The sequence below is a fragment of the Tamandua tetradactyla genome, chromosome 16 (assembly GCF_023851605.1).
Source record: "Tamandua tetradactyla isolate mTamTet1 chromosome 16, mTamTet1.pri, whole genome shotgun sequence".
Lineage (NCBI taxonomy): Eukaryota > Metazoa > Chordata > Mammalia > Pilosa > Myrmecophagidae > Tamandua > Tamandua tetradactyla.
The window spans coordinates 1761103-1788952 of NC_135342.1; the positions used below are offsets into that span (position 1 = coordinate 1761103).

Genomic DNA, 27850 nt, shown 5'->3' on the forward strand with positions numbered 1-27850 from the left:
GAAAACTCAAAACAGTAAATGGCAAAAAAGATGAAAAAAATTGAATGGGAACTCAGGGAAATGATAGGCAGAACAAAGCACACTAATATAAGAATCATTGGTGCCCCAGAAGAAGACAGGAGTGACGGGCTAGGAATGGTAGTTGAGGATATAATAGAGGAGAACTTCCCAACCCTCATAAAGGATATAAATATACAAGTCAAAGAAGCCCAACAAACTCCAACAGAATAAATACAAATAGGCCTTCCCCAGACATTTAACTAATCAGTTAAATAGGCCTTCCCCAGACATTTAACTAATCAGTCTGTTAAATGTTAAAGAGAAGCAGAAAATCCTGGGCATGACAAGAAAAAAACAATCTACTATATACAAGGGAAGTCAAATAAGACTGAGTTCAGACTAATCAACTAGCACCCTGGAGGTGAGAAGGTAGTGGTATGACATATTCAAGATCCTGAAGGAGAAAGACTTCCAGCCAAGAATTCTGTACCCAGCCTAACTGTCCTTCACAACTGAGGGAGAGATTAAAGTTTTCACAGGCAAAGAAATTCTGAAAAAATTTGTCACCAAGAGACCAGCCCTACTAGAAATACTAAAAGGAGTTCTAACTGCTGAAAAAAGAAGGACAGGAGAGGGAGGACTGGAGGAGGGCACAGAATTGAAGAGTATCACTAAAGGTAATTTAAATAATACAAAGAGAAAAGGGGTAAATAAAATATAGATCTGACAAATAAAATTTAAAAGATAAGATGGTGGAATCAAGGAACTCCTTTTCAGTAATAACTTTTAATGTTAACAGACTAAACTTACAAATTAAAAGATATAGATTGGCAGAATGGATTAAGTAACATAATCCAGCTATATGCTGCTTACAAAAGACTCATCTTAGACACAGGGATACAAATAGATTGAAAGTGAAAGGATGGAAAAAGATTTTCCATACAAATTATAACCAAAAGAAAGCAGGAGTAGCTATACTAATATCAGACAAAATAGACTTTAAATATAAAGACATCATAAGAGACAAAGAAGGATACTACATGCTAATTAAAGGGTCAGTTCACCAAGAAGATGTAACAACCATAAACGTTTATGCTCCCAATCAGGGAGCTCCAAAATACATGAGAGAAACATTGGCAAAACTGAAGGGAGTGATAGATGTTTCAACAATAATAGTAGGAGACTTCAATACACCACTCTCCTCTACAGATAGAATAATGACAGAAGATCAGTAAGGAAATAAATAACTTGATAAATGAATTAGACCTAACAGACATATATAGGTCATTGCACCCCAAAGCACAAGATTATACATTCTTCTCTAGTGCTCATATGCTGAACTAGAATAGATCACAGCATATGATCTATTCTCCAGAATATATCATATTCTGGGGCACAAAAGAGGTCTTTATAAATATAAAAGTATTGAAATTATTCAAAGCACTTTCTCTGATCACAATGGGATGAATCTGGATCTCAACAACCACCAAAGAATGCTAACGTTCACAAATATATGGAGATTAAATAACACACTCTTAAACAATCAGTGGGCCAAAGAAGAAATTGCTAGAGAAATCAGCAGCTATCTGGAGATGAATGAAAATGAGAATACAACTTATCAGAACAGCATTATGTGATGCAGCAAAGGCTGTGCTGACATGGAAATTTATTGCCTTAAATGTCTATATAAAAAGCAAGAAAGAGCAAAAATTGAGGACTTAACAGCAAAGCTGGAGGAACTTGAGAAAGAACAGCAAACTAACCCCACAGCAAATAGGAGAAGAGAAATAACAAAGATTAAAGCAGAGTTAAATGAATGGGAGAACAAAAGAATAGAAAGAATCAATAAAACCAAAAGTTGGTTCTTTGAGGAAATCAATAAAGTAGATGGGCCACTAGCAAGACTGACAAAGAAAAAAAGAGAGAATGCAAATAAACAAAATCAGAAATGAGAAGGGGTGCATTATCACAGACCCTGAAGAAATAAATCATAAGAGGATACTGTGAACAACTATATGCCAATAAACTAGACATCTTAGAAGAAATGCACAAATTCCTGGAAACACACAAACAAGCTACACTGACTCAGGAAGAAATAGAAGATCTCAACAAACCAATCACAAGTAAAGAGATCCAATCAGTCATCAAAAATCTTCCTAAAAAGAAAAGCCCAGGACCAGATGGCTTCACAGGGGAATTTTATCAAATATTCCATAAAGAACTAATGCCAATCCTGCTCAAACTTTTCCCAAAAATTGAGGAAAAAGAAACTCTACCTAACTCATTTTATGAAGCTAATATCATTTTAATACCCAAACTGGATAAAAGTGTTATAAGAAAGGAAAACTACAGGCCAATCTCCCTAATGAACATAGATGCAAAAATTCTCAATAAAATATTAGCAAATCGAATCCAATAGCACATTAAAAGAATTATACACCATGACCATGTGGGGTTTATACCATGAATGCAAGGATGGTTCAAAACAAGAAAATGAATTAATATAATACAGCACATCAACATATCAAAAGGGAAAAATAGCATGACCATCTTGATTGAAGCTGAAAAAGCATTTGACAAAATTCAGCATCCTTTTCTGATAAAAATACTTCAAAAGATAGGAATCAAAGGTAACTACCTCAATATGATAAAGGTTATATATGAAAAAACTGTTAGCCAGCATCATACTCAATGGAGAGAGACTGAAAGCCTTCACCCTAAAATCAGGTACAAGACAAAGATGCCTTCTGTCACCACTATTAGTCAACATTGTGACAGAAGTTCTAGCCAGAGCAATCAGGCAGGACAAAGAAATAAAAGGCATTGAAACTGGAAAGGAAGAAGTAAGACTCTCATTATTTGCACTCAATATGATACTATACTTGGAAGATCCTGAGAAATCTACAGCAAAGTTACTTGAGCTAATGAACAAATTCAGCAAGGTGGCAAGATATAAAATTAATGTGCAAAAATCAGTAACATTTCTATTTATAAGCAATAACCTAGCTGAGGATTCTGTTAAGGAAAAAATTCCATTCAAAATAGCAACTAAAAGAATCAAATACTTAGGAATGAACTTAACTAGGGATATAAAGGACTTGTACACAGGAAACTACATAGTATTGCTAAAAGAAATCAAAGGAGATCTAAATAAGTGTAAAGACATTCCCTGCTCATGGTTTGGAAGGCTAAATATAGTTAAGATGTCAATTCTACCTGTGGAGGGCCAGGAGCAATCAATCAGGCCCAAGCAGGGAAAGTCCCCATAACATCGGAGTGGAATGTCCCCAAGAGTTAAACAATAGCCAATGTTAGGAAACTGAGAGAACAGGATGTGTTTTGGCAACAGCTAATGGCATTTTTCTGCTTCGATGATATGCTTGCTTGCTAGCAACTGCAAAACCACAACATGATTTTAGCCTTTCAAGCACACCTTGAAAACCTCTGGGGGCTGCTCTCTGAATCTTCCTTCTTGGAAGTTTCTGAGGCAGTTGCCGGCCAGCTAATAAAGACTCCAAATTGGCTTGCAGTTTTGAATTGTGTGGTCTCTCTTTCAGTGCACCCCACAACACTACCTAAATTGATTTACAGATTCAATGCAATACCAATAAAATCCAAAAAACTTACTTTTCAGAAATAGAAAAATAAATAACCAAATTTATCTGGAAGGGCAGGGTACCCCGAATAACTAAAAATATCCTGAGAAAGAAAAATGAAGTCAGAGATCTCATACTACCTGACTTGAAGATGTATTACAAAGCTACAGTGGTCAAAACAGCATCATATTGGCATAAAAATAGATATACTGACCAATGGTATCAAATAGAGTTTTCAGTATAGAACCTCTCATCTATCGACAATTGATCTTTGATAAGCAGTCAAGCCAACTCACCTGGGACAGAATAGTCTCTTCAATAAATGCTGCCTAGAGAACTGGATATCCACATTCAAAAGAATGAAAGAGGATCCATATCTCACACCCTATACAAAAATTAACTCAAAATGGATCAAAGACCTAAATATTAGATCTAACACCATAAAACTTTTAGAAGAAAATGTAGAGAAATATCTTATAAATCTTATAATAGGAAGTGTTTTCCTAAATCTTACACCCAAAGCATAAGCATTGAAGAAATAAATAAATGGGAACTCCTCAAAATTAAACACTTTTGTGCATCAAAGAAATTTGTCAAGACAGCATAGTCAATGGAGACAATATTTGGAAATGATATATCAGAGAAAGGTCTAGCATCCAGAATATATTAAGAGATTGCTCAACTCAACAACAAAAAAACAAACAACCCAATTACAAAATGGGGAAAAGACATGAACAGACACTTCTAAGAAGAGGAAATACAAATGGCATGAAAAGATGCTCAATTTCCCTGGCTATTAGGGTAATGCAAATCAAAACCACAATGAGATATCATCTCACACCCTCCAGAGTGGCCATTATCAATAAAACAGAAAACGATGAGTGCTGGAGAGGATGTGGAGAAAGAGGCACACTTATCCACTGCTGGTGGGAATGTCAAATGGTACACCACTGTGGAAGGCAGTTTGGCGGTTCCTCAGGAAGCTAAGTATAGAATTGCCATATGATCCGGCAACACCATTGTTAGATATCTACTCAGAGGAGATGAGGGCAAGGACACAAACAGACATTTTCACACCAATGTTTATAGCAGCATTATTACAACTGCCAAGAGATGGAAACAGCCCAAATGTCCATCAACAGATAAGAGGCTAAACAAGATGTGGTATATACATATGATGGAAAATTATGCAGCGTTAAGAGAAAATAAAGTTATGAAGTACATAACAGCATGGATGGACCTTGAGGACATTATTCTGAGTGAGATTAGCCAGAAACAAAGGGACAAAATACTGTATGCTGTCACTGATATGAACTAACATTAGTCAATGAACTTGGAGAATTTCAGTTAAGAACAGAGACCATCAGGAGATAGAAATAGGGTAGATATTGGGTAATTGGAGTGGAAGGGATGCAGATTGTGCAACAGGACTGATTGTAAAAATTCAGAAATGGATAGTACAATACAACCTAACTGTAATACAATATTGTTAGTGTACTAAATGAAGCTGAATGTGAGGATGATAGAGGGAGGAGGCCTGGGGGCACAAATGAAATCAGAAGGAAAGATAGACAATACTTAGATGGTATAATCTAGAGTATACAATGATAGAGACTAAACGTACAAATTAAAATTTACTCTAGTGCCTACAGTATACAATGATAGTGACTAAATGTACAAATTAAAAAATGTCATTGCATTAGGAAGAACAAAGGAATGCCAATATTGCAGGGTATTGAAAATAAATGGTAATTCATATTTTAAAACTTTAACTTATGTGCGAGACTAAAGCAAAAAATGTTTATTTGGTACCAAATTTGACTAGTGCATTTCCTAATATAACTTATGTGGACAGTTTAATTGAACACCATAAGTACATGAAGCCTTGAGTAGGACATGAGATTTTGTAGGTTTGTCCAGAGTGATGCCCCAATAAATCCCAGAGTGATTTGAACAGTGAATAAAAAAGTATTTGCAAAATCGCCTTGGGGGAATGGCAAGAAAGGGGGAAAATTCAACTTCCCCATGTGGAGAATTCCTGGTATTCACACAAGCAGTGCAGACAACCAAAGCAATAGGCCGAGCCCCCAATCTTGAGTTTTGTTCATATAAAACTTATCCCTGCAAAGGATAGGCTAGGCCTACTTAAAATTAGGCCTAAGAGTCACTCCCAGAGAACCTCTTTTGTTGCTCAGATGTGGCCTCTCTCTCTCAGCCAACATGACAAGCAAACTCACTGCCCTCCTCCTCTCTACATGGGTGTTCTATTTTGCTAGCTGCCAGAATGCAATATACCAGAAATGGAATGGCTTTTAAAAAGGGGAATTTAATGAGTTGCTAGTTAACAGTTCTAAGGCCAAGAAAATGTCCCAATTAAAACAAGTCTAAAGAAATGTCCAATCAAAGGCATCCAGGAAAAGATACCTTGGTTCAAGAAGGCCAGTGAACTTCAGGGTTTCTCTGTCTCAAGTGAGAAGGCACATGGCAAACAGGGTCAGGGTTTCTCTCTCATCTGGAAAGTCATGTGGTGAATATGGCATCATCTGCTATCTTCTTCTCCTGGCTTCCTGTTTCATGAAGCTCCCTGGGAGGCATGTTCCTTCTTCATTTCCAAAGATCACTGGCTAGTGGACTCTGATTCTTGTGGCTATGTCATTCTTCTCTGCTCTCTCTGAATCTCTTCATTCTCCAAAATGTTTCCTATTTTAAAGGACTTCAGAAACTAATCAAGACCCACCCAAATGTGTGGAGACACGCCTCTACCTAATCCAGCTTAACAACCACTCTTGATTAAATCACATCACCGGGGAGATAATCTAATTACAGTTTCAGGCATTCAATGCTGAATAGGGGTTAGAAGAAATGGCTGCCTTTACAAAATGGGATTAGAATTAAAACATGGCTTTCCTAGGGTATATACATAATTTCCAACCAGCACAGTGAGACATGACTCACAGGGGTGTAAACCTCCCTGGCAACATGGGACAGAAATCCTAGAATGAGGTGGGACTCAGCATCAAGGAATTGAGAAAACCTTCTTGGCCAAAATGGGGAAGAGAAAAATGAGACAAAGTGTCAATGGCTGAGAGATTTCAAACAGAGTTGAGAGGTTATTCTGGAGGCTATATGCATTATATAGATATCACCTTTTTACTTAAGGCATATTGGAGAGGCTGGAGGGAAGTACCTGAAAATGTAGAGCTGTGTCCCACTAGCCATTTTCTTGAAAATGACTGCATACTGATACAGCTTTCACAATGTGACTGTGTGATTGTGAAAACCTTGTGTCTGATGCTCCTTTTATCTATGCTATGGATAGATGAGTAAAATATATGGATAAAAAATAAATAATAGGGGGAAATGTTAAAATAAATTTAGTAGATTGAAATGCTAGTGATCAATGAAAGGGGAGTGGTAAGGGGTATAGAAAAAGATAGGGGAAACAAAGGTTAAAATATATTGGGTAGATGAAAATACTAGCAGTCAATGAGAGGGAGGGGTAAGAGGTATGGTATGTATGAGTTTTTTTCTTTTTATTTCTTTTTCTGAATTGATACAAATGTTCTATGAAATGATCATGGTAATGAATGTACAACTATATGATGTTATTGTGAGTTATTGATCATATGCCAAGAATGGAACGATCATATGGTAAAAATTCATGTTTGTATGTTGTTATATTTTTAAAAAATGAAAAAAAAATTTTTTTAACAAAAAAAAGAATCAAATACTTAGGAATGAACTTAACTAGGGATGTAAAGGACTTGTACACAGAAAACTACATAACATTGCTAAAAGAAATCAAAGAGCTCTAAATAGGTGGAAAAACATTCCCTGCTCATGGATAGGAAGACCAAATATAGTTAAGATGCCAATTCCCTGAAATTGATCTACAGATTCCATACAGTTCCAATCAAAATTCCAACAATGTACTTTGAAGATTTGGAAAAGCTAACTACCAAATTCATCTGGAAGGGAAAAAGACCCTGAATAGCTAAAAGCATCCTAAAAAACAGAAGAATGAAGTGGAAGATTAACACTCCCTGACTTTAAAACCTATCATAAAGCCACAGTGGCCAAAACAGCATGGTACTGGAACAAAGACAGAAGCATTGATGAATGGAATCAAATTGAGAGTGCAGAAATAGACCACCAAATCTATCCTCAACTGATTTTTGAGAAGGCCTCCAAATCCTCTGAACTGGTACAAAATAGTCTTTTTAATAATTGGGCATGGAAGAACTAGATATCAATAGCCAAGAGAATGAAAGAGGACCCCTATCTTACACCCTACACAAAAATTAACTCAAAGTGGATCAAACACCTAAATATAAGAACTAGCACCATAAAGCTTCTAGAAGAAAATGTAGAAGCTTTTCAACTCTTCAAGAGCTAGTAATAGGAGGTAGCTTCCTAAACTTTAACCCAAAGCACAAGTAACAACAAAAAAAAATAGATAAATGGGAACTCCTCAAAATCAAATACTTCTTCACCTCAAAAGACTTTGTCAAAAAGGTGAGGAGGCAGCCAACTCAATGGGAGAAAATATTTGGAAATCACATATCAAAGGTTTGATTTCCTGTATATATAAAGAAATCATACAACTCAGCAACAAAAGAACAAACAATCCAATTATAAAATGGGCTAAAGATATGGACAGGTATTTTTTCTGAAGAGAAAATACAGATGGCTTCAAAGCACATGAAGAGATGCTCATTTTCACTGGCTGTAAGGGAAATGCAGATCAAGACTACAATGAGATACCACCGCACCCCTACAAGAATGGTTGCCATTAAACAAACAGGAAACTATAAATGTTTGAGAAGATGTGGAGAAACTGGGATACTTAGGCATTACTGGTGGGAATGTAGAATGGTGCAGCCACTATGGAAGACTGTTTGGCGGTTCCTTAGGAAACTAAATATTGAGTTGCCCTATGACCCAGCAATAGCACTACTTGGTATATACCCAGAAGACCTGAAATCAATGACGCAAACAGACATTTACACACTGATTTTCATAGCAGCATTATTCACAATTTCCAAAAGATGGAAACAAACCAAATGCCCATCAACAGATGAGTGGATCAACAAAATGTGGTATATACATACAATGGAATATTATGCAGCAATAAGACAAAATGATGTCCTGAAGCACATGACAAGATGGATGAGCCTTGAGGACATAATGCTGAATAAAATTAGCCAGACACGAAAGGACAGATACTGTATGATTTCATTTTATGACACACATAAAGGTATACTCAGAGGCTTATAATACAGGATACAAGGGGACTTAGAGATACATAGAAGCTAGATAGGGGTAAACCATTAGCTAATGAGGTTGAACTCCAATGTAAGGGAATAGATAGGAGTGGAAGTGATTCTTTAGTAGTTCTAGAAATAAAATTACCATATTAAAGATTAACAAGATTGAAAGGGGTTGTATAGACTATGTGTCACACTAGAAATATGAATGAGTTCTTGCAGGAATTACTTCAAAGACATGATTCTTATATTTAGTCCAGGGTACAGGGGAAAACTACTATTGCATGCTATGAGCTATGTTCGAAAAGAAACCATCAGCACTACCACAGCAACAGCAGAAGTAAATAATGGGGTGAGACAAGAGTTAAGAGGAGGTTTAGATTTCCTATTTAGTGAGGGTGTGTTTATTGGTTTTTTTTCTCTTGGGAAGAATGAAATTATCTAAAATTGAGAATGTTGATGAACTGTGGACTTTGGGCTACTGACGCCTGATGAATGCAGGTGGCTGAAGGATGCACTGAAGAAGTAGATTGGCAAACGGTGGTGTATATTTATGAATGAAAGTTGTGCTGCCACAAAAAGGAACAATGTCATGAGGCATGCAACGATGTGAATGTACATGTAGGACATTTGGTGAGACAAAATAAGCCAGAAACAAACAAACAAAAAAACAATGGTACGGTCACCTTTAGAAAAAGATTATTAGAAAACAGGGGCCTAGAATGTAAGCTTTTAGAGCAGACACATTAAATCTGGAGTGGTGACTATTATTTCTAGATTTTGAGAGGCTGTTTTATATGTATTACCTGCTGTTTAGAGATACAAATGAAGCCAAACAGGTTGGGGTTAAAGTAACTCAGAAACATAGGGGTAAGGAAGACAATGTCTATATTTTAGAACCACACATATTCTTTGAGACCAACGGAAGAAAGTTTCATTTAATCTGGGACTGAAATTTTCTGTAATGCATAATCTAATTGAACCTATCTGTATAGCTCATTTGAACAAATGAAACACAGGAAGCACAGAATAAGAAAGAGGTCCTATAATCCTGTATAGATTATTGTAGTACCTGGAAACATCCTAGAGTATATTAAGCAGATATCAAAAAGTATTGGCCAAGTCCCCTGTATTTGAGAGGGGAGGAAGACTATGGAACTATTAACCTTACCATCAGGGAATCCCCTGATACTGTGTCAAACTTTAAGGACACCCAAATCAAGAGGCCATGCCCTCAATCATGAGACTTACTTTTGTGAAGCTTATGTAGGCAGCGGAGAAGCTTAGACTATCTATAGGCATGCCTAAGAGTTACTCCTGGAGGACTTCTGTTGTTGCTCAGATGTGGCCTCAGTCTCTCTAAGCCCAACTCTACAAGTGAAATCGTTGCCCCCCCCATGGGACATGACATCCAGGGATGAAAGTCTTGCTGGCAATATGGGAGAGGATGTCAAGGGATGAAGCCAGACCTGGCACTGTGGGATCAACAATTATTCCCTGACCAAAAGGGGGAAAAGAAGTGTAATTAATAAAGTATCAGTGGCAGAGAGAGTTCAGATAGAGTTGAGAGGCTACTCTGGAGGTTGTTCTTATGCAAGCTTCACTTAGACCTTGCTACCTATCATAAGCTGTCAACCCCCAACCAGGACCATTCCAGCCAATTCTAAGGACCACCTAAGGCAATATATAAGATTCCACAAGGGTTCCAGGCACTAGAGTAACTTTCCAGAAACCTAAAACCTCCAGATGGGTCCCTGGTTCAGTTAAGTCCTGAAACCTAGCCCAGCCTCTCCAGAACATCAGAAGTTTCATCTCCCTACCCCATATTAGTGACAGACCCTTCCAATGTCAAAAATTTAGACTTACCATAGCCCAAACACCCCTAAAGAGAGGGATGGAAAGATCAAAGGTGATGGTGGAATTATGTCTAGAAGATAGGACTTAACAAATGAATATGAATGTTGAATCATTGATATCTCTTTTAGTCTCCAATGTTTTAGAACAGCTAGAAGTAAAACCCTAAAATTGTGGAGTTGTAATCCATGTCAAACTCTGAAATATGTTCTACAACTAATTGTCGTGCTGTGCTTTGAAATTTATAGCTTTTTTTGTATATATGTTATTGTCCACAAAAAAAAAGTCGATTGTGCACTGTCAGTTCCGGCCTTCCTCGTGTAAAGGGATCTGCCGGACCCTTCCTAATTCAATTTCTTTCCCTTTCCGGGCCCTTCCCTATCGTCGCCCCCTTCACCTTGGATCATGTTCAAGAAATTTGATGAAAAGGAAAATGTATCCAATTGCATCCAGTTGAAAACCTCAGTTATTAAGGGTATTAAGAATCAATTGATAGAGCAATTTCCAGGTATTGAACCATGGCTTAATCAAATCATGCCTAAGAAAGATCCTGTCAAAATAGTGCGATGCCATGAACACATAGAAATCCTTACAGTAAATGGAGAGTTACTATTTTTTAGGCAAAGAGAAGGCCCTTTTTATCCAACCCTAAGATTACTTCACAAATATCCTTTTTTTGTTTTTATTTTTTTAACTTTTTTTATTAATTAAAAATATTAACAAACAAAACATTAAGAGATCATTCCATTCTACATATACAATCGGTAATTCTTAATATGATCACATAGTTGCATATTCATCATTTCTTAGAACATTTGCATCAATTTAGAAAAAGAAATAAAAAGACAACAAAAAAGAAATAAAACGATAACAGAGAAAAAAAAAAAGATTATACATACCATACCCCTTAACCCTCGCTTTCATTTACCACTAGCATTTCAAACTAAATTTATTTTAACATTTGTTCCCCCTATTATTTATTTTTATTCCATATGTTCTACTCTTCTGCTGATATAGTAGCTAAAAGGAGCATCAGACACAAAGTTTTCACATTCGCAGAGTCTCATTGTGAAAGCTATATCATTGTTCAATCATCATCAAGAAACATGGCTACTGGAACACAGCTCTACATTTTCAGGCAGTTCCCTCCAGCCTCTCCACTACATCTTGAACAACAAGGTGATATCTACTTAATGCATAAGAATAACCTCCAGGATCACCTCTCAACTCTGTTTGGAATCTCTCAGCCATTGACACTTAGTCTCATTTCACTCTTCCCCCTTTGGTCGAGAAGGTTCTCTCAATCCCTTGATGTTAATTCTCAGCTCATTCTAGGGTTTTTTCTCAGTCCCTTGATGCTGAGTCTCAGCTCATTCCAGGATCTCTGTCCCATGTTGCCAGGAAGGTCCACACCCCTGGGAGTCATGTCCCACACAGAGAGGGGAATGGTGGTGAGACTGCTCGTTGTGTTGGCTGGAGAGAGAGGCCACATCTGAGCAACAGAAGAGGCTCTCTTGGGGGTGACTCTTAGGCCTAAATTTTAAGTAGACTTGACCTATCCTTTGTGGGGTTAAGTTTCATGTGAACAAACCCCAAGCCTGGGGGCTCAGCCTATAGCTTTGGTTGTCCACACTGCTTGTGAGAATATCAAGAATTCAACTTGGGGAAGTTGAATTTCTCCCCACTCTCACCATTCCCCGAAGGGGGCTTGCAAATACTTTCCCAGTCATTGATCAAATCACTCTGGGATTCATCGGGGCATCACTCTGGACAAACCAACAAAATCTCATATGCTACCTGAGATTCCAAGTACTTATGACATTCACTCAAACTATCTACATGAGTTATATTAGGAAATGCTCTAGTCAAAATATAAATTTTGTAACAAATAAACATTTTTTGCTTTAGTCTCACACATAAGGTGACATTTTAAAGTATTAATTATCATCTGTTTTCAACACCCTGCAATGATGACATTCCTTTGTCCTTCCTCATTCAAAAACATTTCTTAAATTTGTACATTGTACATTTCACTATTATTATACACTCTAGGCATTCCTAGATTATACCATCTCAATCTTCACCATCTATCTTTCTTTCTGATTTCATTTATGTCCCCAGTCCTCCTCCCTCTATCATTCTCACATGCAGGTTCATTCAGTGTTTTAACATAATTACATTACTGTTAGGTAGTATTGTGCTGTCCATATCTGAGATTTTATATTCAGTCCTGTTGCACAATCTGTATCCATTCAGCTCCAATCACCCAATATCTCACCCTATTTCTATCTCCTGATGGTCTCTGTTACCAAGGAAATATTCTAAGTTTATTCACTAACGTCAGTTCATGTCAGTGAGACCAAACAGTATTTGTCCTTTTGTTTCTGGCTAATCACACTCAGCATAATGTCCTTAAGGTCCATTCATGTTGTTACATACTTCATAACTTTATTCTGTCTTACAGCTGCATAATATTCCATCTTATGTAAATGTCACAGTTTGTTTAGTCAACTGTCTGTTGATGGACATTTTGGCTGTTTCCATCACTTGGTAATTGTTAATAATGCTGCTATAAACATGTAAATGTCCATTTGTGTCCTTGGCCTCGTGACCTTTGAGTAGAAACAACATATACATGGGTCCTGTTTTTTAAACCATTCTGCCAGACTATGTCTTTTGATTGGAGAGTTTAATCCATTAACATTCAGTGTTATTACTGTATGGGTAGTACTTTCTTCTACTATTTTGCCTTCTGATGTCATATCTAATTTTCCTTCCTTTTACCTTTACTCATAGTCTTCCTTTCTACACTCTTCTCCACACCTCTCTCTTCTGTCTTCGTATCTGTCTCTAGTGTTCCCTTTAGTATTTCTTGCAGAGCTGGTCTCTTGGTCACAAATTCTCTCAGTGATTTTTTGTCTGAAAATGTTTTCATTTCTCCCTCATTTTTGAAGGACAATTTTGCTGGATATAGAATTCTTGGTTGGCAGTTTTTCTCTTTTAATAATTTAAATATATTATCCCACTGTCTTCTCGCCTCCATGGTTTCTGCTGAGAGATCTGTGCATAGTCTTATTGGGCTTCCCTTGTATGTGATGGATTGCTTTTCTCTTGCTGCTTTCAAGATCATCTCTTTCTCTTTGACCTTGGACATTCTGATTAGTAAATGTCTTGGAGTATGTCTATTTGGATCTGTTCTCTTTGGGGTACGCTGCACTTCTTGGATCTGTAATTTTAAGTCTTTCATAAGAGTTGGGAAATTTTCAGTGATAATTTCCTCCATTAGTTTTTCTCCTCCTTTTCCATCCTCTTCTCCTTCTGGGACACCCACAACACGTATATTCATGCGCTTCATATTGTCTTTCAATTCCCTGAGTCCCTGCTCATATTTTTCCATTTTTTTCCCTATAGTTTCTGTTTCTTCTTGGATTTCAGATGTTCTGTCCTCCAGTTCATTAATCCTATGTTCTGCCTCTCGAAATCTACCATTGTAGGTTTCCATTGTTTTTTTCATCTCTTCTACTGTGTCTTTCATTCCCATAAGTTCTGTGATTTGTTTTTTCAGACTTTCAGTTTCTTCTTTTTGTTCTTTCCTTGCCTTCTTTATATCCTCCCTCAATTCATTGATTTGGTTTTTGATGAGGTTTTCCATGTCTGTTCGTATATTCTGAATTAGTTGTTTCAGCTCCTGTATGTCATTTGAATTGTTGGTTTGTTCCTTTGACTGGGCCATATCTTCAATTTCCTTAGTGTGATTTGTTATTTTTTGCTGGCATCTAGGCATTTAATTACCTTAATTAGTTTATTCTGGAGATTGCTTTCACTTCTTTTATCTAGGGTTTTCTTGCTGGATGAATTTGTTGTCTATCTGTTCTTTGACATTCTGTTCAGCTTTATCTGAACCTTTAGCTTAGGTTTTGTTTAACAGAGGAGAATTTTTCAGTTCTTGTTTTCTTGTTTCTTGCCCTGCTTGTGTGGTACCTTTCCCCCACACACACTTAGGAGGGTCTGCTTAGATATTATAGACCCCAGCCATATTTTCCCAGACCAAACTGGCCTCCTATCAGGAGGAAAGAGTCACCTGCGTCGGTTTTCCCTGAGCATGAGACCCAGCAGGTTGAAAGACTTTCCTGTGAAGTCTCTGGACTCTGTTTTTCTTATCCTGCCCAGTATGTGGCGCTTGTCTGACTGCAGGTCCCACCAGCATAAGATGATGCGGTACCTTTAACTTTGGCTGGGGGTTTGTTGGAAACAGAGGAGAGGTTGTAGGCTGGTTTTAATGGCTTCAGATTACCAAGCACTGGTGTCTGAATTCCTTGATGGAGGGATTCCACCTGGGTGGGCCTTCACCCCTCCCCTGGGGAAGGCACAGGCTCCAGATAAGCCCCCAAAAGAGCTCACTTCTGCCTATGCCTGGGGCAGTTGCAGCCTGAAAAGTCCTGCCGCTGTATCCAGAGGCAGTCAAGCCTTTGTAGATACACAACCACAAAAACCTGTTTCCTTCTTTTTCTCCCCCTTTTTCTGTCAGTCCTGCCCCCTTGGTGCCGGGGCAAAAAGGAGCAACCTCTGCTTTGATCGGGTTCACCTAAGCTGGGGGCCTATTTTTAGTAGCCAGAATTTGTTAATTAGTTCCACAATTGGCGTTTGATTGTGCCCAGTCACTGCTGCTGGTAAAGTCCTTTCCTTTCCCCTCTGGGAAGCGGCCTGTGGGGGAGGGGCACTGGCCGCCGCAGCTTTGGGAACTCACGATTTTGGGGGGTGCTCGCAGCCGGTCCAGCTGGTCCAGACTGGGGTATGCTGTGTGTCTGGTCGCTGATTGACCCCAGGAGCTGTTCTGTACTGTTTCTGGTTATTTAGCAATTGTTCTGGAGGACGAACTAAAACGCGCACGTTGTTAAGCCGCCATCTTGACCCGGAAGTCCACAAATATCCTTTTATCCTACCACACCAGCAGGTTGATAAAGGAGCCATCAAATTTGTACTCAGTGGAGCAAATATCATGTGTCCAGGTTTAACTTCTCCTGGAGCTAAACTTTACCCTGCTGCAATAGATACGATTGTTGCAATAATGGCAGAAGGAAAACAGCATGCTCTGTGTGTTGGAGTCATGAAGATGTCTGCAGAAGATATTGAGAAAGTCAACAAAGGAATTGGCATTGAAAATATCCATTATTTAAAATGATGGGCTGTGGCATATGAAGACATATAAATGAACCTCAGAAGGAATGCACTGGGCTTAATATGGATATTGTGCTCTATCTCTGTGTTTGTGTCTGTGTATGACAGCATGAAGATGTCTCTGTGGTTATGCTGAATAAATTCAACAGATGCTAAAAATGCTGTTAGCTTCAAAAATGATTTTAGTTAATTTTTTTAATTAATAAAAAAATGATTTTAATTTTTCTTAAATTCAAGTTAAAATGTGGTAACAAACTTGGACATTAAAAGGTATCTGGTAAGTAACCAAACTCAGACAACTAAATTGTCCTTTCTTAGATTAATGATTCAAGATGAAGGGCAGGGCTTGGTAAATGAATTTGCCAGCTTATGGCCAATCCCATAGAATCTGACTAATTAATGGTCTTGAGAGTAGCCTGGGAATTTTATCCCATTTCCCCAGGGCACTCATTAGTGTCCCTTCTCTTTTGTGTGTGTTTTATTGTTTTTTAACTTTTCATAGTGGGAAATTCCAAACATTAGACGAAAGTTTAAGGAATAGTTTAATGGACCTCTGTATTCATCACTCAAAAGATAAGTGGTCTTTTTCTAAAACAAAAACATAACCACAAGCCCATTATCACACCAGATATTTAAAAAAATAATTTCTTAACATCATTAAGTATTTGCTCAGTGTTCAAATTCTCTTGGTTGTGTCTTTTAAATTTTTGAAAACTGTTGGTTTGCTTGCATTAGGTACAAGATAAGGTCCATATATTACACTTGGTTGTTATTTAAGTCTGTTTTTTAATCTGTAAATTTCCCCTTCCTCTTTTTTTTCCCCCTTGAAATTATTTAAGAAATCGAATTGTCTTGTAGAGTTTCCCCACATATTCTGGATTTTGTTGATTGCCTCACTGTGAAGTCATTTAACTTGTTTCTGTGCCTCCTGAATATCCTATAAATAGATAGGCTTGATCATGTTCAAGTTCAGTTTTTTGTTTTACCCAGCTTCTTTTGAAAATCAGGCTCCACAGATACCCAGATTTAGGTCTCTATTCCCTGAAGAATGTGTATATCCTATTGTAAGTGTAGTATGAGGGTCACAGACTACTTTTAGTAAGGTAAGCTGTTTGTGAAGTTAAAAGAGCAATTATGAAATTATTTAGTGATAAAGGCTTTTCTTCCTGATAAGCTTGCTGTCACTCTAGTGCCTCAGCCATCTTTATTTCGTTGGTTAAAAATATATGGCATGTGATTTTATTTTTCAGATGGATACATTTACAAGGTTGTGGTGACCTGTGTTACAGTCAGAAGTTGATGAGAAAGGTGAGGGTGGATAGTAAAAAGAAAGACTATTGGGCTGGCTGTTCTAGCTGGGCCTCCCAGGACATAACAGAGATGAAAGTTATATATCCAGAGTCTGACTCGCAGATTGGGAAACTACTTCCCACTGATGAAACTTGGAAGATTTGGCAATTTCCAAGTTAGAATGTAAATGTATTAATTTATGGTGATAGCTCTATCTAGTGAAACAATTAGTAAACAGGAAATTTCTTGGTGAACATGGATCAAAAGCAAAAATGTTGATAATTTGGGGGAATATTTCATCTGGGTTGGGGTAAGACTTGGAGAATTTCTCATTTCATCATTAGAATGCTTATGTCTGCCAGAATCTTGTTTCTTTCCTGGGCAGTAGAGATGCTGTGATGTTTTATTTCCTATATCCTTTTCTAGTTTCATGTAGAATATTTTGCTTTTGTTGTGGATTGTTATATTCTACAACTTACTGTATTGTTATATTTTGTTATTTATTCCTTGTGGATAAAAGTATAAATAATCAGTAATATATTTATAAATCATCCCTCAGGACAGCTTACTTCAACAGATAGTCTTATTTTATGCTGGCGTACTGGCTTCAAATTCAGATATTCCCCCATTTTTGGGAGGAGGTATCCTATTTGAGGCCTATAGCTTCTTACATTTTTTAAAGAGAATATGCAAGTCATTTATGTCAAAACTGAAATCTGAACCTTGATTTTTGATGCTAAGATAATGTTAATTGACCAAGATTGCCTATGGAGTGTTAGCAATGAAAAACAAAGTGCATGTGTGTGCACGTGCGCACACATACACACACATTAAAGAAGTTAAGACCTCTAATTGCCTGTTTCTGAAATAATTTATCCTGGTATCTAACCATGGTTATTGTGTAGGGAACACTTTTAAAATATTTAACATCAACGTCTGTACTTGTTTTGATACCATGCTCAGGTATGTTGACTGTGTTGCCTCTGTGACAATATGTATGTTCTCCATTTTTCCTGGGTCTGAGGCCTCAGCTCATTGGTACTAGTCAAGGGTGTCATTCCATGTGTGCTGTCAGTTTCTAAACATTAGGTTAGATGTGGAAGCCAATTCAAAGAGGTTAAACAAGCAATTATGTCAGCCTTTTTAGGCAACCTGCTTAAAAGAAACTTTTAGTTGACTCACATTCCTGAGTAGCAATAAAGGGAGCTCTTATTTTCCCTTAGTAATGTTATGTCTGTAGTTTGTTTTTAGTTTCAAAATTAATTTTGTGTAAAAATGTAACCTACAGCCTAGCCATTCCTTTGTATCTGACTCAATTTTACTCAATCAAGGTATGTTCAGCTCAATGGATATTTATTGAATATCTACTAAGTTCTAGGTGATGTGGCACCAAGAGGAATAATATATAAGTAGACTTTGCCCTTAAGGAGCTTCCAGTCTAGTGAGTAAAGAAATCCTACATTAAAAAAAATCTGGGTAATTGTGACAGTCCAATGCCAATTTATTAGGGATTTGCTAATAGTTTTCCAATTTCAGTCACTGAAATTGGCAAATTACACATGAACCAATTTTAAATGTAGCCAATGTGACAGGTTAAAAAAAAATCCCAGACATCATGGTGTTGCAACCATTCAGGTTTCAACTCAGATGGTTGTCTTACGGTCCAGTATCATAAAAGCCTGGTCAAACCTCTTCTAGCAGGCTTTCTAATGTAGTGGTTTGGTGGTATTCTATTGGCAGCTGAATTTTCCTTTTTCGTTTTTTCTTTATGTCTGGACCCCAAACAAAAACAGCTAAATTTGTCCCATGGGTAGTCATGAACATTCCAAATTTGAAGGATTTGATATTTCCCAAACAGAAGGTCATAAGGCATTTGTCAAATAATGATTATATCCAGCCAAATTCCCTCCCTGTATACAAATCTGCAAATAAGGTTATATTATTTCTAAATATAGTACTTCAGAAGAACACATAAACAATTTCTTAAATTTGTAGAATTATTTCATTACAATAAATACTGCCTTTTTGTTCATGAGAATATTAATATGTAGCTTACATATTAATGGAATTGTGAAATGAATTTATGTTCAAGCAAAATGCGGTAAATATTTTATTTGCACTTTACCTAGGTTCCTTAATATTTGGGCATATATCTTTCAATACTTTTCAGGAAACCCAAAATGATTCCAGTTTCTAAAGGGGTATTCACCAAAACTGATATATAAGGAAAAAAAAAGAAAAGAAAATGTATGCATCCTATGCCAGTATGACCATTACTTCTGAGGTCTGAGTTCTCGAGCAATCAGAAGAAACTTATTCAAGTTATGTAATAAACTATAAGAATTAGGCCATTAAAATATTTTCAGAAGTCCTTCAGAATACTTTTAATATTTTATTAATCATATTAAGGCAGTAAATTTATACTAAATATAATTGTACTTTTAATTGTCATAATTTTTTGGCAGTAGTTCCTAAAGAAATTGTACCTGTCAACATGGAGACTGATGCATGTAAATGTACAGTAGAAATTACTGACTATAAATAACGCCAGTTTATTTCATTTTTTTTATTAAAACCAATAAGTACTAGTAAAGGACCACAACTCCATTAGATCAAGTGAATGAGCAAAGTTGAAGACCAATTTAAATCAATGTTGAGATCGTTAAACAGGTCTGTTAAGATGCTGCAAAATATAATTTATGTGTGGAAAGAGATATGGTAGATGAATTTTCCTAATAATACCATAGTAATTAAGAACAGGTCATGAAGAGAAAAATAGAAATAAAAATACCCAAACTGAATAGTACAATTAAATATTTGCTGCTTGGAATGAAAATTAAAGAACACCAAATTTCATCCTTGACTACTTTGAGAAATAAAAGCTTAATTAGGATGTACTTTGAAATTTGTTGCTTTTTTTTTGTATGTGTGTTACATTTTACAATAAAAATGTTAAAAAAAAAAGTCGATTGTGATGATGAAAAATATTTAAGCCCTCTAACCTCCTATATACTGGAGCAGCTAGAAGGAAAAATCTGAGAGGATCTTAAGATAACCCGTGACAAATTTCAGGATCTATCTGTAACCACTTTTTGAAGACTGCTTTGAAAACTATTGCTTTTTCATTTCTTTGCTTTGTTTATATGTTATACTATACAATAAAAAAGTTAAAAAAATAAAATTAATGAGGGAAACAAGTGTAAAAATAAACTGAGTAGATTGAAATACTCATGATCAATGAAAGGGAGTGGTAAGGGGTATAGAAAAAAACAGGTGAAACAAAGGTTAAAATATATTGGGTAGATAAAAATACTAGTGGTGAATGAGAGGGAGGGGTAAGGTGTATGGTATGTATGAGTTTTTTATTTTTTCTTTTTATTTCTTTTTTCTGGAGTGATACAAATGTTCTACAAAATGATCATGGTGATGAATATACTATTATGTGATGATATTGTAAGCCATTGATTGTACACCATATATGGAATGGTTTGTATGTTAAGAATGTTTGTGCATGTATGTTGTTTTGGTTTGTCAATTAAAAAAAAAAAGCTCTTGCTGCCCTCCTTGACAGTTTCAGTTGAGGTCTGCATTTGGGATGCCTGTGCCCCTCCCTATACTGTGCTGGCTGTTGCCTGTGTTTGTGTGCATGTCCTCGGGCTCCTGTCCAGATTCCTTGTTTCTCCTTGGGAGTAAGTACAGCAAGGGGAGAGAATGACTCAATATCCCTCTAGGTGAACTCATGGGTTAGGACCAGGTTTTTAAAATTTCCCCAGAAACTTGCAGCGATCCTCAGGAAAACTTTTTTCTTACACTGTGCTAAGCTGTTCATATAAAAAGGGACTTACAGATCCCATATCCCCGTGGACCACTTCTTGGTACATTCCATTTTCTTTTAAATCCTTTTCCTTCTCTGGGGGGTGGAAGGGGACTCCACTTCAAGTATGTGCTGCCAGACATACTCACAGTGGAGGATGTGCTGTGGGTTTAAAACAGGAGGATCTATGGGAGTCTTAAGTCTGGTAGGTTCAGGGTCTGGGCTTGGGGGAGGATCATCCCAGAGTCTATCCAGGATTTTAAGCTTTGGGGCTTTGGCTAACAACAGGTCATCTAATATAACTGCTTCCTTCTTTACCTGAGATAAGGATTCATCTTTTAACTCCCCCTAAGATAATATACAAGTCCCGCTTATGGTCTCATCCTGATAAGATCATGAAAACTATGTATGTCCATGAAAAGCTGGACATACAGAATTTCAGACCACTTCCCGTTCCTTTTGCACAAAAGATCAAATTGAAGAATGGCATTAAAGCCAAGAGTACAATTTTGAGGTCATTCCTTTCCACCTTCCACCTTATATTGAGGTCAAGTAATATTACAATAAGAGATCGGCTTTCTTTTTTTCTGTTTGGTAGTCAGTAGGTCTTCCCACTTTTATCCGATGCAACCCAGGGGGCTATCAGTCAGGACGCTGGATGCACTGCCTATACACTGAAAGGAGACCCTATACACTGAAAGGAGACACAGCGATACTCACTGAGGCTGTGTCCTATGTGCCCTTCAGCTGAGAGAATACCCTGTATTGACTTCTCACCCCCAGGTGTCCCAGTGGAGGAGAAAAACTGAGACTCAGGAGGCGGGTAGTCTGGATGTAACCCTTGACTCCCAAGCTGGACTCAGAGGGTTAGTGAGTTAGACTTTTCAGCCCAGCAGCTCTGAGCTGAACCTCTGCTCCTTTTCCAACCATGGAGGCAGGAAGTCTTTGGTAAGCCTCGTGCATAAACTGATCTAAAACACATCATATTAAACAGAAGACTTGAAGGGCTGTCCCGTTTGGCTAAGCTTAAGGCTTGGGAAGAGACATTCCATTCCTTTGAGAATACCGGTCCCTATGAGATTCATACAAAGGCCATATATAAAGGAGAAGATAAGTAAGAACATCCTGGAGAATTTCCTTTGGTGAAGGGGGGGTGGAATAGGAACGGGTAAAGCCAAGAATGAGTATTTTGTTGAGGACAATAAAGATGGTCCTCTGGGAAATCCACAACCTCAGCACTACAGGAAGTCTCCTTGTGAAAAATTTTAATGCAAACCCAGCACTGAGCCTGCATAAAGAACGAAGAACAGCAGAGAAAGTGAAGGAGCATTTACCTGGACTTAGCACTCAGAAGCAAAGGGAGGAGGAGGCAGAAAGAAGACAGAATGTGCCCAAAGTAGGGAAGGACTGAGATGAAGTATCCCTGGTGAGCAGCCAACCCAGGAGGGAAGAAAACAGATCAATGAGTGACAAGAATATGGACAATGGTGACCAGGAAAAGGTAGATAAGGAGAAAGGGCCAAGTAGAGTGGCAAGAATCAGTGTCAAGGGGCATGACTTACAAAGTGCAGATTCCAATGACCAGTACCTTACGTGGAAAATGCTGCTCTCCTCGCTGGCTCACCCAAAAGATGTAATAACAGTTCCTGCTGACACCAATGCCAAGCCCCACTCCAGGCTTAGTGCCTCACCATGAAAAAGAATTCAGGGAGGAGAAAGCAAGTAGGAGTAAGCAGTCAAGTTTATTGAAAGGTTAGTACATCCTAGAGAAATTAGTGCAGACATGCTCAACAAAGAGACACACCCTGAGTGGCATGGCTTTAGCTTGTTTTATAGGGAAATTTTACTAGCAGTGATTTTCCATTTCGACTTTTGAATGCCTGGTGCCTTTGTTTCAGGAGATAACCATCAGTGCTTATGGAGATGTATACACTAAAAGTTTGTTTTGGGCGCAACAATCTTTATGACACCAGGCTTTCTGTTATTAAGAGTCCATCTGGGGCCCATGTTTTACAAGCTTTATGGTTTTGGGGGTTTCTGGAGCTTTAGGGGAAATATTTGTTCTAGGGAGTTTGCAGTTGTTTGTTAACTCTTTTGGAGCTGGTTAGGAAGCCAGGGACCACAGCCTTGATGCCCTATTCTATACTGCCTCAACACGATACACAAAAATGAACATAAAATGGATCACTACAGAAAACATAAACACAAATTTATACAGCTTCTAGGGAAAAATAGATATTTGTGAACTTCAGCTAGGAAAAGATTTCTTAGGTAGAAAAAGCAAATGCACAACCAACAGAAGAATAAATGGATGAAATGGAACTTCTTTAAAATTAAGATATTCAGCTCCAGGGAAGAGACTTTTAATAAATGAAAAGACAAACCATAGGCTGAGAAAACATTGGTCAAATAAAGAACCTGTATCCAGGGGTATATTAGAACTCTCTAAACAATAATGTGAAACCAGCCAATTAAAATAATAGGCAAAAGATTTGAACAGACACTTCACTAAAGACCTACAAATTGCAAATAAAATATTGAAATAAATTCTCATCGAGTCATCACCGAAATGCAAATTAAAACTGCAATGAAACACACATACTAGAATGGCCCAAAAACGTAGCCAGTGTACTACACAGTGTTGTTGAGGATCTGAAGAAAATGGAAATCTTACATACTTCAGATGGAATGGGAAATGGAGTAACCACATTTGGTAGGTTCTTAGAAAGTTAAACATTTGCATCAACTTCTGGCATGACAGTGTGAGTACTGCAGTCCTACTCCTGAAAAAACAAACTGGTAAAAACTTAAAAAAAAAAAATCATTAAACAGGTCTGTAAGAGGCCCTGGGGCATACAGCTAATGAAAAAAGGTTTATTGAAGAAAATCTAAAATTTTGCAACAAGAGTCAGTGTTATCTTAACCAAGACCACTCCCTCCGTCCCCTTCCCAACTCAGTGAGATGGAAATCCCACTCTGTAATAACGCAGCCAGTGAAACAGGGCTCCCTCTCCCCATGTCCCAGAGAGCTATCTTTCCAGAAGGGCATTCTGTCAGCAATTTCATCCTGCCTCCAGTAGCTGGTTACTTAGGGTATGTTCCAAATTAGCTTAGCCAAGAGGGTGAAAGGTTCCTTGTTGTACCCAGCCCCACCAGTGGGACAGAGCCTCTAACTTGGGCATGGCATCACTGGGACTACTGGAAACCCTGATCACACTTGCCCTTGCTCTTAGGTGGTGGTTCCAGTCCAGGTGAGGCAAACTGAGAACAGATGTTAAGATCCACCAAACTGGGCCCCACAATATTATCCAAAACCACAGATCCAGAGGAATGGTTCAGAGATTTTGCCTGGGGGAAGAAGGCTGGAAAACAGATCTCTTCCAGAAGGAAATGACTTCATTTGCAAGAGTATGGTCAATTATGCATAACAACACTCTCAAAACCAAGTAAAGTTGTAGTGAATGGCAAGTGGGAAGGGAATGGATAGATGATTGGATACAAAGACCAAACTGTAGATGGCTAACTTGCCAGGGAGAACTGGGGCTGGGAAGAGACTTCCTGAGGTCAGGACAAACCTCAACATTGACACAGAGAACTATCCCTTCACAGGTGCCCAACTTTGGATTAGTCTGTGGATCGATTTCTGTCCCAGGGCACTGATGCTAACAATACAGCAATTAGTCAGTGATTAGTAGAAACCACTATCATTCCAGAATGGCTGTTGACAACCCAATGCTACTCTCTAAGGGACAATGTCAGAGGTTTTAATGCTGGTGGGTGGGGAGAATGGGGAACTAGGGAGTTGGGTATCAATCCAGCCAGTCAGTAAACAAATAAATAAAAACGAGTAATGTTTCTTTATCTCACTGGAATTAAATTCTAAAGGTAATTCTGATAACAAGATATACATGGTAAAGTCATAGCAACTACTAAAGATATAACTAAAAAACTTACATACAGTGAAAAATATCATGGTAGAATTAAAATGCTATATTGTGAAATACTCAATGTAAAAAAATAGTAAAGGTGGTAGAGAGAAACAATGATATGAGACACACACATATATATATATACACACACTGAGGAGAAAAGAATGCTCATGCTCAATGGGCTCAAACTATTTGTGATTCCTTCAAAAGACTGGAGAGCACAAGGGCCCGCTTTCCCAGTGTACTCTGTGGGGAATCATATACAATATGGGGACCCAGTCAGGTGGCCGACTTGAGATATTTCAGCTTCAAGACCCAACACTGATACAACTCTGGTAAAGTCCTTGATCCATCAGACCTAGCACACATAGGAAATCTTCCTACTGCACCTATTTGGGTGAATGAAGTTCAACTGATGGTTCCCTGACAAGGCTACACTCAGTATCTTTCTGGTGAAAATCAGTTTATGCTGAACAAGGAGTCGGTACATTCCTGGCACTTCTATGGTCCTTCTACAGTCTGGGCTTTCTGGTGCCAAATAAGGGTATGCCTTTAACTGAAACTTTCCCCCACATTCATTGAACTCCTAAAGCCTACATGATTGTGAAGATTCTGTTGATCAGAGACCTTTGGCTGAAGACATTTCCACGTTTGCTGAACTCCTTAGGCTATTCTCCATTGAGCTGCTGGTGCCAAATGAGGTGGAACCATTTAAAAAATCATTCACGACATTCACTGCACTCATATGTCCTTTCTGCAAGGTGAAGACTCTGGTGTTGAAGGAGGTGGGATATATGTATACGATGTATGTTGCCCATATTCAACATGTTAATGCCTTTCTCCAGTATAAATCCTTTGGGGTTAAGTATGGAGTTGTGGCCAGAGACTTTCCCACAATGGCTGCTAGCAAAAGCCTCCTCTCCATTGTGAACTCTCTGGTATTGAATGAATAATGTTTAACCACTGGCTAAAAAATCCCCACATCACTGCACTCAAGGCGTTTCTCAAGTATGAAACCTCAGATGCAGAACAAGGCTGGAGTTGTGGCGAAAAAATTTGCCACATTCACTGCATTCATAAGGCATTGCTCCAGTGTGAACTCTCATATGTTTAATGAGGCTAGAATTTTCTCTAAAGCATCTTCCACATTCATTGCACATAAAAGGCTTTTCTCCAGTGTGGACTTTTCGGTGTTGAATAAGGCTAGAGCTTTGGCTAAAAAATTTCCCACATTCACTGCACTCATAAGGTTTTTCTCCAGTGTGAACTCTCCAATGAATAATGAGGCTAGACTTGTGGCTAAAGAATTTTCCACATTCACTGCATTCATACGGCCTTTCTCCAGTGTGAACTCTCTGATGCTTACGAAAAGTGGAATTATGCCTGAAGGCTTTTCCACATTCAGTGCACGTAAAAGGCTTTTCTCCAGTGTGAATTCTCTGGTGTTGAATGAGGTCAGCATTGCGAATAAAGGATTTCCCACATTCGCTGCACCTATAAGGCCTTTCTCCAGTGTGTACTATCTGATGTATAAAAATGTTGGATTTATGACTAAATAATTTCCCACATTCACTGCATTCAAAAGGCTTTTCTCCAGTATGTACTCTCTGGTGCTGAACAAGTAAGTATTTTTGAGTGAAGGCTTTTCCACATTCACTGCAAACAAAAGGCTTTTCTCCAGTGTGAACTCTCTGATGTTGAACGAGATTGGAGTTGCGGCTAAAGGTTTTCCCACATTCATTGCACCCAAAAGATATTTTTCCAGGGTGTAGTGTCTGGTGCTGAACAAGTAAGCGTTTTTTATTGAAAGTTTTTCCACATTCACTGCATTTGTAATGTCTTTTTCCAGTGTGAAAGGCCTCACTATACTCTGTGCTCTTGTGTGGCTCTCCCCCACTGTGAGTCACCTGATACTGGTTGTGCAGACCTGAGGTGGTTGGGAAGTTCTTCCCTTCCTCTCCACATTGGAAGGGCTTCTCTGACAGGTGAATTCTATGGCTCTTCGCAATTGAGACTCCGCTCTCTTCTCCTTTGAAAGGATTCTCTCCAGTATGCAAATTCTGGTGCTGGTGGAGGTCTACACTTAACTGTTTTCCATGTGCACCATATGTGTATGGGTTCTGCCCAAGATGGGTTCCCTGATGTACAGCTACTTGTAAATTATCTTTGCAGACAGGACCACACATCACACCAAGCTGGCCTTTCTGGGTGGATGACCCTGTCTTGGGAATCCCGATCTCTGACCCTCCTTCTACAGAAACGCTTTGCTCAAAAGAAGCCTCCTCAGTCTCCACTCCAAACCAATAACCTGAAAACAGAGAAATGCAAGTGAGATTCATGTAGACTTTGGTGGCAGGATATATGTCTGGCACACCTATAATGAGTGCATGGATTGCTGGCAGGTTGGGGGACTGAGGTCACAGTGAAGAGGCACCCAGCTGGCACTGCTTGACCTAACAAGCACACAGAATTGAGGAGGCCTCGCAAGGACAAAGAATACAAGTTTGAGGAGCAGCAAACAAAATAAAGGCAAAGCAACTTTCTTCACATGGCTTATGTGTGTTTTTGCCTGTGAGGAATATGTGCATGCCATGCAGCAGGATGTGTCCAGGCCCAGGAACATCAACTACAACTGAGCAGCTGGTGTCAAGGATTATAAAAGCACAGGAGCCCACTGCATGGCATAGTAAGTGAAGGCCACATGGGAGAACACTAGAGGTATCAGGGAAAGGAATGAGGGAAATGCAGAGGACAGTGAATTGGGGGTAAGCCCTGGGTCTTGACTAAAAGTACAGAAAAAAATGGGTTACTTCGGAAGGAAAGATAGAGATCAGCTATGGTCACCTGCCATAGCACCAAAGCATCAGGCAACAGTGGAAAGTTTCCTTGTAGATTTGAACCCAGCCCTGAATTGATGCCCTC

At 38.3% G+C, this 27850-nt stretch overlaps 2 protein-coding genes and 1 long non-coding RNA gene across 4 annotated transcripts in view; 2 read left to right on the forward strand and 1 right to left on the reverse strand.

Annotated features, from left to right (window-relative positions):
- Window positions 1-17803, forward strand: part of LOC143658540 (uncharacterized) — a 34380-nt gene extending 16577 nt beyond the window's left edge. For both annotated transcript variants that reach the window (XR_013163242.1, XR_013163243.1), the window contains exon 3: window positions 17146-17803. This is a non-coding gene — a long non-coding RNA (uncharacterized LOC143658540). The remainder of the gene's footprint in view (window positions 1-17145) is intronic.
- LOC143659942 (malignant T-cell-amplified sequence 1-like) lies at window positions 10996-15930 on the forward strand. The gene is given in 3 exon segments (XM_077133352.1): window positions 10996-11375; window positions 15637-15893; window positions 15895-15930. Coding segments are annotated over 3 exon segments (546 nt in total). The 5' UTR covers window positions 10996-11122.
- Window positions 17804-19332: 1529 nt separating the features above from the next.
- The window catches only part of LOC143660016 (uncharacterized), an 82997-nt gene continuing 74479 nt past the window's right edge, over window positions 19333-27850 (reverse strand). The window contains 1 exon segment of the mRNA XM_077133367.1: window positions 19333-27236. Within this exon segment, the coding sequence (XP_076989482.1) occupies window positions 25933-27236 (1304 nt within the window). The 3' untranslated portion in view covers window positions 19333-25932.